Source organism: Strigops habroptila, chromosome 2, assembly GCF_004027225.2.
Source record: "Strigops habroptila isolate Jane chromosome 2, bStrHab1.2.pri, whole genome shotgun sequence".
Lineage (NCBI taxonomy): Eukaryota > Metazoa > Chordata > Aves > Psittaciformes > Psittacidae > Strigops > Strigops habroptila.
In genome coordinates this window covers 47,799,175-47,811,693 of record NC_044278.2, presented here as the reverse complement: position 1 = coordinate 47,811,693, position 12,519 = coordinate 47,799,175, and the positions used below count along the sequence as shown (strand labels likewise).

General features: G+C 43.8%; 1 protein-coding gene across 3 annotated transcripts; it reads left to right on the top strand.

Annotated features, from left to right (window-relative positions):
• Positions 1-9,638: 9,638 nt before the first annotated feature.
• On the top strand, positions 9,639-11,822 carry TMSB4X (thymosin beta 4 X-linked). 3 transcript variants are annotated; one of them, XM_030474806.1, is made up of 4 exons: positions 9,639-10,059; positions 10,278-10,381; positions 10,948-11,061; positions 11,358-11,822. In XM_030474806.1, the coding sequence occupies exons 1-3, from the start codon at positions 9,654-9,656 to the stop codon at positions 11,014-11,016; spliced, it is 579 nt and encodes a 192-aa protein (XP_030330666.1). In that variant the 5' UTR covers positions 9,639-9,653; the 3' UTR covers positions 11,017-11,061; positions 11,358-11,822. The 3 variants fall into 3 exon arrangements, 2 of the variants coding, with proteins under 2 accessions (XP_030330666.1, XP_032775594.1); XM_032919703.1 differs by having other exon boundaries at positions 10,057-10,091; XR_003989770.1 differs by lacking the exon at positions 9,639-10,059 and adding an exon at positions 10,105-10,123.
• The last annotated feature ends 697 nt before the right edge of the window (positions 11,823-12,519 follow it).

Sequence of the window (12,519 nt, the reverse complement as noted above, 5' to 3'; positions counted from 1 at the left end):
ATCCAAAGAAAGTTATTTATGGAGCACATATACTGTAGATGGTATAGCAATTGTGAAGCAACTGTGCCCAGTAGTATGGCCTGAAGAAAGATGTTTTACCAAACACTAACAAAAGCTTTTATTTCTTGTTGAAATGTTCTATGGATTCATTCAGACAGCCACCAGAATATCCTCCTGCTGCTATTAATAGACTTGCGTTCTTATGTTTCTGATAACTTCATATTACTCTGGCAGAGGATATATAATTTTAAATTCCTCATGTTTTAGAAAAGGGAATTTTAGAAAAGGAGCATACTACCCAATTATTACCAGTATTCTCTTAATGCTCAGAGGCTTCCTCGTGGCAGTGTGCTGGAGTTGGAAACACAGAACAAAGTGATGGGTTTAGACTCACTGGAGGAATGGGAGCAGCTGTTTTGCTTACCAGCAAGCAATAAATGAATCTCTTGCCAGGACTCTGCCCAAGCATCAGCAGGAGTCTCTTTACACCAATGTAAAGTATTATTCACTCAACAAGAAAAACACTCCACGTTTACAGAGTCCTAGTCCCTTACTGCCTTGAAGAATTTGAAGCAAATTTGAGATTTTTCAGCTTTGTAGCGAAGATGTCAATAGTAGTAAACTTATGTGAACATTAAGTTTATGCATGAACCTGCTGTGTGGTCTACGTTTCAATTCAGTATTGTCATTTAATGGGTGCAAATTTGCGGCAGGGTGGATGCTCCTGGGATGCAGATGGGAGAGCTGAGCAGACCGGGGACTTCACCTCTGTCATGCAAATGGCAGCACATACTGCAACTTTCAGTGCTCAGGAGGGGTGCAGTGCAGGATGATAAATCTTTTCAGGAAATCCATTTTGGCTGAGAAGCCCGAATTTTTCCACTTAAATAATTTTGCCCATGTCAGTAATCCATCCAAACAGCAACAATTCTCCATTGCTCTGATGCTTTGTTTTCTTTTTAGTGGTGTATAAACTGGATATGCTGGGTAGGATATTACTATTACTGCCTGGGTAGGATATTTTATTGCAGGGTAAAAGATGTTATTCTGAATCAACTTCAGGCTAAGAAATATAAGTAAAAGCATGAAGTCAATATAACTCAGGTAATACAATATTATATACACTATAGCATTATAACATTATATTACATTATAAAATGCAACCTTATGTTATGCTGCATGTTTATGTTGTATACCATATATATTACATAATATGTATTATCTATATTATATATTATACACTACATATTATATACTATGTATATGCATAATATGTAGTATATAATACGTAATGTATAATATATATAACATATGTATTATATATCATATGATATACATCATAGATCATGTATTTTATATCCTAGTTTGTATTATACATTATAAACTATGCAATATATAACATAACATGTAACATACCTATATAATATATAATATATAGTAGTCTATACTATATAATATATAATATGTAAAATATATAATGTATAGTATATTTTGTATTATGTTAGATGTTATGTATTATATGTTGCATATTTAGATTTTATATATTTATATATTTATATGTATGTATGTTGTAAGCACATATACATTTATGTAAGGATTATTATCACGACAATCTCTGGCCACATTTTCACATAAATGGTGGAAACAATCACATTTTTGAGGAGTCAGCCTTCCTAGTGTGTGTTAGCCATGCTAGGCTAACTTCTAATCTAACTAGATAACTAGGTCTGACCAGGCACTAAGAGATTCTGAAGTGATTTAATTTCTAGATCTTTGATAAACTTAGCCAATAGTAGGCACTAGGTGCTCAAAGATGCTGCAGCTTATGAGTCTGCTTCGGGACATGTACGTATCTTTTCTGCTGAAGCTGCCTTTCAGTATCAAAAGTTTGTGTTTCCTTGAAAACTGACGTCTCATCTGTGCAAAACCATGGCAATCACCAGTAAAAATTGCATTCCTACAATTTACAGATATACAATCATATGTCTGCCAAATAAACCAGTGTGGGAAGACTAACAGTAGCAGATGTGATGTGAAGTTTATCAGGAGAAAATCACCCCTTGCCAGATTTGTGAGTATGTCTAAATGAAGAGTAGCATCTACACTCAGCGTGTATTGCAGAGACAGACATGAATGTTTTGATCTAGTACATGGCTCCCTTCAACTGTCCTGTGCAGGAGTGCCTTCATTTTAGACCTGGAGTCTTGGAATATTTTGGCTATTATCACAAGTATTGCAGATGTGTGGCATTAGAAGTGTGTGTCGATGCAAACCGGAGCCCACTGGTGGCAGCAGTTCGTTACTAGTGGACAACTCCGCTGGAACAGCATGGGGTCACATGCACACCTATGTGATTTATGGGCAGACAACTAACTCTCACATCTAGTTCAATCTACAGGGCTGCTCGTCTTTCTCATCCCATAATTCTGATTTTAACAAGATGGCAGATGTGAAATAAAATTTACAAGTGTAGGACACTAATCAGCAGAAAATAAAGAGGCTACGCATTTAAGTACAGATGTGTTCCCTTTGGGAAGTTTGATACCATCCCCAGTTTCACATCCATTCTGTTTAAGCCACACTGAATAACGGCAATAAATGGAAGTTGGACTCAATCCCATTCGCATTAATATCAGTAGCAAAACACCATGGACACAAAAATTGGAGCCTACAGGTTTTTGCGCTTTCTCCTGAGTGATAGTTTGCATTCAGGTGCAAAGTAGCCATACACTCCTCTGCAGAAATGAGCTCTGCCTGCCTGCAGTGACATGTTTTGGCAATAATCCCACTACATCAATATGCATTAGTGTTACTGTTGTTGTTTTTCCTGTGCACGTGTGCAGTAACTTCCTACCAACCTTAAAACATGCCAGGGAATGCTTTTGTTTCTGCTAGACATAAACAAACTTGTACCTAGTGACAATGAATAACAGAGGTGACACTTGAGTGAGCAGATGCCACAGACCCTGCTACCACCAGAAACTATGAGTAACTCTGAGGGCTCCTCTTCCTGTGAGGGAAAACTTACTCTGCTCCATCTGTCCCTACCACTATTCTTTACTGACAGCAACCCTGCCTGTGGGTGCATTTCTCTAAGCCTCATACTTTAAACACAAAAATCACAAGCTTTATCAATCTTTCACCTCTAGCACTGGTCTATACTCTTCTGCGTGGAATAACCTGAACACTCTTTTGGGCAAAGTGGTGCTTTCTTGAGCCCCCTGCCCACCTAATGCCTTAATTGCCCCAATAGTAATACTACTCAAGGTGAGATTGTTTGCAAAAGTGAGACACAGACAAGCCCGAGGAAATTGAAAATGCCTACCAAGCACAGGGTCTTTTTCAACCCACACATCCTGTGTATGTGACCTTGTTTCAGCAGATGTCCCTCCCAGTCCCCACCTCTGTTTGCACTCAGATATTGTAACTCTCCTCTGCCTTGAAAGAAAAATATGAGGGCAAAAGACTTGGAAGTTTCAGGATCTGTGTGCGTGTCAGGACAACCTCTTCTGTTACACGTTGGTAGGGTGATGAAGCCTCTACGCTGTGAGAACTATGCCTTTCATCTTCAAGAAGGCAACCCCCACCCCAACACACACACACACTCCTAGTCCCTGCCGCCACACTGGAGGCAACTAACATTCATGGCTGTGACAGTCCCAAGAAGCACCTCTTTTCCCTTGCTCTTTACAAACTGGCATTATAAAGCAAGCATCACATCAGTAAAGTTTAAATGACTGGCTTTCTTTATCCCCACTTCTCCATCCTTCACTCCTTACCCTGGTGAAAGCTTGAATATCAAGGAGGTGAGTCAGGTTTTGAGCAAACCTCCTAGCTGTTTCCACATCAGGTTGGGTGACAAGCTTAGTTTCTTTTTTTTGTTGGTTGGTTTGTTTGTTTTTGTTTGTTTTTGTTTTGGGTTTGGTTTTGGGTTTGGTTTGGTGGATTTCTTTGTTTTGTTTTTGTTTGTTTTTCTTTTCCCCTAAAAATAAATTGAATTACGAAGAGAGTAGTGGAGAAAAATTAATAGATAGATTCGATAGATAACCCACACATAAACTTTGAAAAATCCTGCCTGCCTACAATCTTACAAGAAACAAAAGACTGTTGCACTTGTATGGGTTTGGGGAGCCGCAAACACAAAGGAGCTTGATAGCTGAATATGCTTAAGATGGTTTTAAAGTGAATTCCTCAGATACGGCTAGCAGCACAAATGGTAAAATCCACCCAAGAAAATCAACACAAAGCAATAAACCTGGGGTGACTTCCCAATTGCCACTAGTTCAAAGCCAGCTCAGAGACAGCAATATACAGAGCACATAGCACAAGTGTGGTCTCAAGGCTAGTGCTATTTTCCAAGCTAAATAAATTAATCCTGCTGCATACTCATGCATACTGACTTACGCTTCTCTTCTGCATTGTATCAAGTTATGTCATAAGAATGTCAGCTTTGAAGGGAAGGATCCCCACTGTTGGAATGACATAATTCACCTAATTAATGGCATCAAGTGCATTTTGTTGCTCTGCAACTCATCCACGAGTACAGGGTGCAGCATCGGCATCCTGGGGATGTACTCTGATGGGTACTTTTCTCTGCCTGTGCTCTCTCTCATGATCAAGTGGACTGGCAATCCCCAAAGGGACTTCCAAAGCCCATACAATAGCCTAGGCAGTTTGACGCTATTAGTCATTGTTTCATTCTGCATGTTTATTTTGGTCATCCCTTTTTCAATGGAATTCTGATAAGAAGAGCTGCCTTGTCTTTTGTACATCTGGACTTGCTTGTATGTTGAATAGAGACCACAGTATTTTGAATGTATATCATGCTTTATCTTTGCATTGAAAGAAACTCATATCCAATGATGACATAAAGATCTGGCCTCTCCATTTGCCTGAGACTTCTGTTTGTAATCTCTGTGACACTCATGCACATGCCATACAATTAGCAGTTTTACTTAGGAGAAGCCTAATATTGGAGGATCAAGGGGTTGCTGAGTTGCACTAGGAGAAATGTTTCATCATGCATTTGTGATGCATTACTATGATGTTGTCACTTACTTTCAAAGTTAGTTTTTACTCATATAAACAAGAAGGAAGAAAAGTTGCTGCTAAAGTCAGAAGGTGATGACAAGCAATTGTGAAATTTGGCAGAGATGCCTTCTTCAGGCAGGACATGTGCTAGGGTATTCTTTTTGATTCTCTCAAGGTACTTTGCATATCAACCACTGTTTCTACAGATAACTTTTAAAGATAGTGTTTGCACATGTATTTGGCAGCAAGGATCTCCAGCCAAAACAGATAATTCAGACACTTACAGTTCACTTTCCAGTTCACTTTGCTAGATATCCCCTGCATGAAACACACAAGACAAATAACTAGAAGCTTGGTGGTTCCCTGCAAACGTAAAGAAATCTTTCTTAGAGTTGGAAACATACTTCTCTTGCTTCTTCTCCATTTATTAAAAATTTCAGAACATAATGACAATAAATTCTTAGCATCCCTCAAAAGCTGGAAACCACAGCTGAAGGCCTCCTCATCTTGTTTGCTTTGTTACTGACTGTAAGCAGGCAGCCTTCCGCTTGGAGTATCAAATAGCCTGGCTTCCAAACTGTTGCTTTGACACAGCCTTCTGGATACATTAAAAAAAAAAGGCTTGATGCTCTTCCTTTATTGTTTACAGGTATAGGGAAGGCAAGGAGAGCAGAGTCAGGCAGCCTGGTGTGGGAAAGAAACATCTGCTACTCAAGGGTGTTTAGCTCCCCGGGCAGCAATCTGAGCTTCCGATCCTGGTTTCTCCTCTCCCACAAGAACTACTTTCTTGAAGTCATGGCCTGTTGCAAAGTTCTCTTTGTCAAGCACAGTTAAAAAGGAAATGCTGCTACTTGTAAAGCCAATTAGTGCCAGTATTTGTCCAGCTAAGACAGGCATTTTGCAATCCTCTCCTGAAATTAAGCAGAGGGGAAACGGGAAGGCTCTCTTCTTAAACCTGTTATTCCATGAATTAATTACCCTTTCTTTTTTTAATTGTCAATAGCATTCAGTGGAATGTGACACACCACAAATATTGTGCTCTGGCGTTTCAATAATGGAACACCCAAACCCTGATGTCACCATCACACCCTTCTGCTGCTGGCAGGGAGGCAGTGCAGCAAGGAGCTACCCAGAGGGATTGTCTCCTCAGGATCACTGCCAGCTCCTGTTTCCTCTAGCACTATAGAGAATGAGAGAAAGCATTCTCTCTCACAGTCAAGCATGTGAAAAGAAGATTTCACATGTGAAACTGAGACCTGGAAAACAATCACTTGGCTTCTCTTCCTTTAATTTATTTTCCATATGATGGAGAAATTTACATACAGAGTTTATTTTTATCTTGCTAGTCATCTGACGTGCCTGGGATCACATTATGAATAATAAGCTGAGATGAGAATTAATCTTGGGTGCTTTATCACAGAGACATTTAATGTTCCCCTAATTGCTTTTTTTTTCCCTTTTTTTTCTTTTTAATAATTAATGCATAGACTCTGTGGCAGAATTAGCATAAGGTTAGAAGATTTGTGCTCCTGATCATGTTTCAAAATATTCTTCAAACAGAGTTCAAGGAAAAGCCCACTGAAGTCAATTTGAGATACAGACATTTCCACTGACATTTGTTAATATCTGATTAAGCCCTTGTTGCATGGCCTTGAGCAAGTCTTCTTTTTCCACATTTTCACAAACAGGAGCAGTACATACTTACCTGGAAAAAGAGTGTTTGTGTTTTTTACAAGGCTTCAAACATGGACGTACAAACGAGATGCAAGAACCACGGTTTACCATTTACTACCTTTCCTACCATGTGAATTTCCTAGAAGGCAAGAAAGAATTTGCAGCCTTACTCTAGTTCAAACCCTCAAAGGTGTTAGCTGCAAAGAGGGGCTAATTTCCTTCTTGCAAATGGGATCAGCAATGTGCTGAAAAGTCCTCTTTAACATGCAAATGGCTGAGAGAATGCATGTCTAGCGGTACTACACCACTAAATATCTGTTGACTGAATTTTTTAAAAATAATCACGACAAGAAACTGCTGACACAAAACCCATCAAAGCAATTAAAAAAAAAAAAAGAAAAAAAGAAAAAAAAGGAGCAGCTCATCAATATCCAAAATAAGAATTCCTAAGCTAGCTATCAACACACACCATGAGACCTAGGACATTATTGAGGATGCTACCTCTGACCCATCCAAGTGTGCTTTGCAATTTGTTATAGAATCATAGAATCACAGAACAGTTTGTGTTGGAAGGGACTTCAAAGATCATCTAGTTCCAGTCCCACTGCCACGGACAGGGACACTTTCCACTAGACCAGGTTGCTCAAAGCCTCGTCCAACCTGGCCTTGAACACTGCCAGGGGTGGAGCATTCACAACTTCTCTGGGCAACCTGTTCCACTGTCTACCACTCTCACAGTTAAGAACTTCTTCCCTATAGCTAATCTAACCCTAACTCTCTTGTTATCCCCAGAGGTTATTTGGCATGGGGCAGTCTTGTATGAACATGTACCTTTCTTGCATTCTCCAAGTAGCAACAAACAGAAACGAACATAAAACGACAGGGAGATACGCAATTTCTGTAGCTATGCCACTAATACAAAATGCTGTAAAGCGGATTTACTTTTATAAAAATTAGCCTATGTCCTGCCACCAAAATGCAACACCCTCATTTTGCTTCAGCAGAACACCACCGTCTTCATATATGTAGTAAAGTACATACGACATTTCTAAGATACTGTGACCACCAGAAAGGAGATACAGGAAGGCAGAGAAGCAGCAAACTGTGTATGTTTTATTTGTCTCCATCTCTCAGAACTGTAATTGAATCTAAACTCAGCAGAGGAGCCTGGTTTGCAGATAGCGGCAAAGCTCCATCTAAGGTTGTGTGTTACGTTGATTTAAGGGATCTGTCGCTCTATCCCAGATGCAAGAGAAGGCAGTACTGATACTGAACAAGCACCTTCTGAAAAATCAGGCCCCACTCCCACAAGCATTCACTGTTCTTTTAATTTCAGAAGTGCATTTCCTGCACTGAGGTCACGGGAATACTGATTTGCTCAGACACACAGGTGAGCAACTGCAGCAGCCACAGAGAACAATACTATAGAATATTTGTATTAAATTTGCGCTCACTTAAAAGGCAAAAAATCTTTGACAGAACTGAAAAGTTTGAGGCTTTAACATCATTGAGGACACTGATGAACTGATCGTCAGAGAAATTTCACAATTACTAGTCATGAGGTTCAATGCTTAAGAGCATCAAAGCAGTAAAAGGCCATAAATCCATTTTACAGAACTCCTCAAAAGCTAACAGAATTAGCTGGTATCCAGGACAGAAGATCCCTCGCAAACACTTCTACTGCCATTATGATGGAAATCTGTAGATATTATGAAATGATATTGTATATTCCTTGCCATTTCTTCCTTAAGTGATTCCTTTGGCCTCCAGTCTCACACAGTCCCTGGCTCATGGTTATACTTTTAGCTCAGGCCATCGCTCTCAGTGATTAATACTCTGTTCATCCCCATTTTGGAAATGCTTGTGGGCTAGAGGAAGAAACCAGACTTTGCACATCACACCTCTAAACACGAAGGGTCTCAGCCTTAGAAAGACATTGGGCTGACTGGAAATCCTGGTTCACTACATGTATTACTGAGATTGCCATGGGGATGAGATTTTATCCTTTTGAAATTACATCTCTGGAAGTGCTATGAAAAATGGCCAGCGAAAGGGGCGAGGACAGCCACGAAGCAGAGGAAGCAGCATCCCCAGGGATTTATTGAAATGTATTTAGAGTTCTCCTTGCATGTATTAATACCGTTTGACTCAGGGCTTTTAATTCATCAGCAATCGCCCTTGCAGTAGATACCCTGCCAGAGAGTAGGAAACAAGGGGCAATACACCACATGGTTTCCATACATTCTGCTTTCCAGAAAGCAGCCAAAATTAATTCTCATGCTCCGGCTCCTGTCCACCTCACACCTTGGAAGCACGCATGCCTCTGCTCCCTCCCAGAGCTGCTGCCAGACAAAGGCACGGAGATTTCCCCTACTCCTTCTCATTCATCCACACGCACAGATACAGCCCCCCGCGTCTTTCACTTCGTTCACGTGAATAATTCAGCTTACTACCCAATACTGTAAACGCACTAACAGGAGTACCCCGTGCCATAGCCCCTTTTCTGGCCTCCCTACCCAACAGCAAATGCCCATCTAGACACAATACACTGCTTTTAGGACCGACTGCTGCATGGTGCCGCCCGCTGGAGCTCCCCGAGGGGCTGCTGGGGACATTCGGAGCCCGGCGGTGCTGGGGAGCGGCCGCTCTGGCCCTGCCGGAACCCCCGACCCCAGCCCCTGCTCTCCTTCCCCCGCCACGGGCAGCCGAGCCCGGGCGGGAGGTGCCTCGCCCGGGTGGACCCGCCGCTAGGGAGCGGGGCTGGGCGGTAGCCGGACGGAGGAGCCATTGTCTGTCTGCTGGGCCGCCACCAAGGCACGGCCCGGCCCGGCCCGGGACTGGGGGGAGTACAATTGGGGGGGTGGAGGTCCTCCTTCCCTCTGCGGCAGGGTTGCACGGACAACAATGGAGTTTTATCCTTTTCTTGCAGCGGGGTTGCAAGGACGGCAATGGGTTTTTTCTCTCCCTGCAGCGAGGAAAGGGGAGGGAGAGGACGGGGGGAGACGGGCAGATCCCGGAGCTCTGAAGGGACGAGGGTTTCGTCTTTTCTTTCTGAATGCGGAAATTTGAGTAACGGCATCAGCGAGCAGATACTGCTCAACCGGGAGAGGGGCACGCCGAGAGCTGAAGCAAAACCACCCCCCGCTCCCGCCGAGCACAGCCCTCCGCCACCGTTGCGGAAGGTGCCGGGGTCTGCCCCTGTCCCCCTGCCCTCGCACCAACGCCGGGGCCGCGGGGACAGGGGAGCCAGGGGCAGCGCCCGATCCCGTGTCGCCCTCCCGCCGCCGGACTGTCCCGTGGGTGCCTCCCGCCGGCCGGGGCCGGGGTGGGGACCGGAACCGGAGCCGGAGGCGGGTCCGTGACCGCGGCGATTTTCGGCTTTCTGGGTGTGTGTGTGTCGGTCTGTGCATGTAACTGGGTGTGCGTATGCGCGGGGCTGGGGGGAAGAGGGCTGGGCAGTGGAGGGAGGGGAAGGAAGCAAGGCGGGGAGGGGGGGGAGGGGGGCTGGAAGGAGAGAAAAAGGCGGAAAGCGGCAAAATGGTTAGCGGGTGACATCACCACTATTTGCATAGGCGCGGGGATAAAACCGCCCCGCCAGCGAGCGCCCTTTATACCGGCGTGCGGAGCGGCGGCAGTAGCGAGCGGCGGGGCTGAACATCACCGCGCGGCGACATCGGTAGGTCCTGCCGCCCCCCCCCCCCCAACCCCCCCTCTCCACCCCGTTACCTCCCCCCGGACCCCCAGCGCGGGCAGCACCGGGCCCTGCCCGGTATCCCTGAAGGGGGGGGACAGCGGGCAGGGCAGGGCGTGGGGGCTATTGTTGGGGGCGGGGGGGGGGGGGGGGAGAGAGGAGCTATTGTCTGGGGTTGCGCTCCAGAGCGGCGGCAGGAGTAGTCGGCAGCCGGCTTTTTTGCCGTCGCTGAGCTTTATTTTGTAATTAATTGTCCGTTAAGGAGTTAAACCCGCGGTCAGCGCTGGGCGCAGCCCCTCTATTGTACTAGGCAGCGCGCAAACACGGGGTGGTGCCGCCGGCGGCTGGCGGCCAGCTGCACCGCCTCTGATGCTGGATTAAATGAGCGCTCTTTAAAATTACTACTATTATTTTTAAATATGCCGGGTCTCCTTTTCGGCGTGCGTTGAGCACTCGGCTCCCCGCCTTGGGCGCGGCACCGGGAGGACCGGGGAGGGGGCACCGGGGAGCCCTCGCCGGGGGTAACGGGCTGTTCCCCCCCGTGTACGCAGAGTCACCTGCCAACATGTCCGACAAACCAGACATGGCCGAGATCGAGAAATTTGACAAGTCCAAATTGAAGAAGACAGAGACGCAAGAGAAAAACCCGCTGCCTTCAAAAGAAAGTGAGTGCGGGCAGGCTGCGGAGAAGGGCAGGGAGGGAAGGGAGGCTGGGAGGCGGGAGGAGACAAAGGGGCGGCAGGCGGGGAGCCGGGGTGCGGCGTGGAGGGAAGATTCATGGCTGTTGCTGTGCTAGGCAGCGAAAGCCCGAACCCACCGCCTAGTAGCGCTTAATTTACAATTCTTTCTTTCCTAATTTGATATATAGATACAAATATTTTTACAAATGATAGGAATTGTCATGTGAATGCATTTCAGGTTCTGGATCTTCATTTCCTTTTTCTTTTTTTCCCTTTTTTAGCAATTGAACAGGAGAAGCAAGCGGGGGAATCGTAATGAAATCTGCCCTTCCAAATTATGCACTGTACATTCCACAAGCATTGCCTTCTTATTTTACTTCTTTTAGCTGTTTAACTTTGTAAGATGCAAAGAGGTTGGATAAAGTTTAAAATGACTGTACTGCCCCTTTCACATCAAAAGAATAGAGAGAACTACTGACACTGAATGAAGGCGCTGCCTTTCCCTCTGCCTGTCTGGCTTTGGTCCTGGTGGCATGAAAGAGCTTGCATGTTGATGAAAGAAGAACTTGGGTGGGACTACAGTAAACTAGAGTAACACACGAATAAATGCAAAGCTGTACCAAGGTCCTGCGAGCTGTAAAATGCAGTTAATCGAGTGCCATTTTTTTTTTTTTTTTTGTTCAAATGATTTTAATTATTGGAATGCACAATTTTTTTAATATGCAAATAAAATGTTTTAAAACCTGGATGGTATTTATGTCCTCTATTTGGAGAACTGTATCAAAGGATATGAAGCATAAAAGCCAGTACTGAGACACGGGATACTATAAAACCTTTGGAGATGACTCAAACCTCAATCACCAGTCTTATTTTTTTCAATACGTGGTCTCACCAGTAGATAAATTTGCGAGCCTCGAAGCTAGCTTTTAGACAAATTTCCGTTAAAAATTGCATGCCTTATAATTTGTTATCATGTGAGTATATCACTTCAAATATTTCTTTTTTAATATATCATATAGAGATGGATGAAGGCAAAAAATTGGGCTACGTTTGTTGCTTTGCCCTGCCCATAGCATAGCACTGTAGTAATAACCGTTCTGTGCCGTTGCAGATTCAACCTCAGTTGTAGAAATCCATAATTGGTTTAATTAATAATTGAGTCTTGTTCTGCTGATGCAGTATTTAAAGGAAGATGTTACTTGAGTTTTAGGTCCAAGATTGAACATAAGCTTTTTAGTATCCTAAAGCTATTTTAGTGGTTGATATCCCATGCAAATAAGTATCATTTTACTAAAATGTTACTCATGTTTTGGAAAGTTTTATAATCTCAAGAGCTACTTGATCCTAAGAATTGGTATCAGAGAATAAAAAGCTATGGTTTCTTTACCGATTGAAAACTGACCATTTGGGGGCAAAAATGTCATGGTAATTTACAAAATGAAG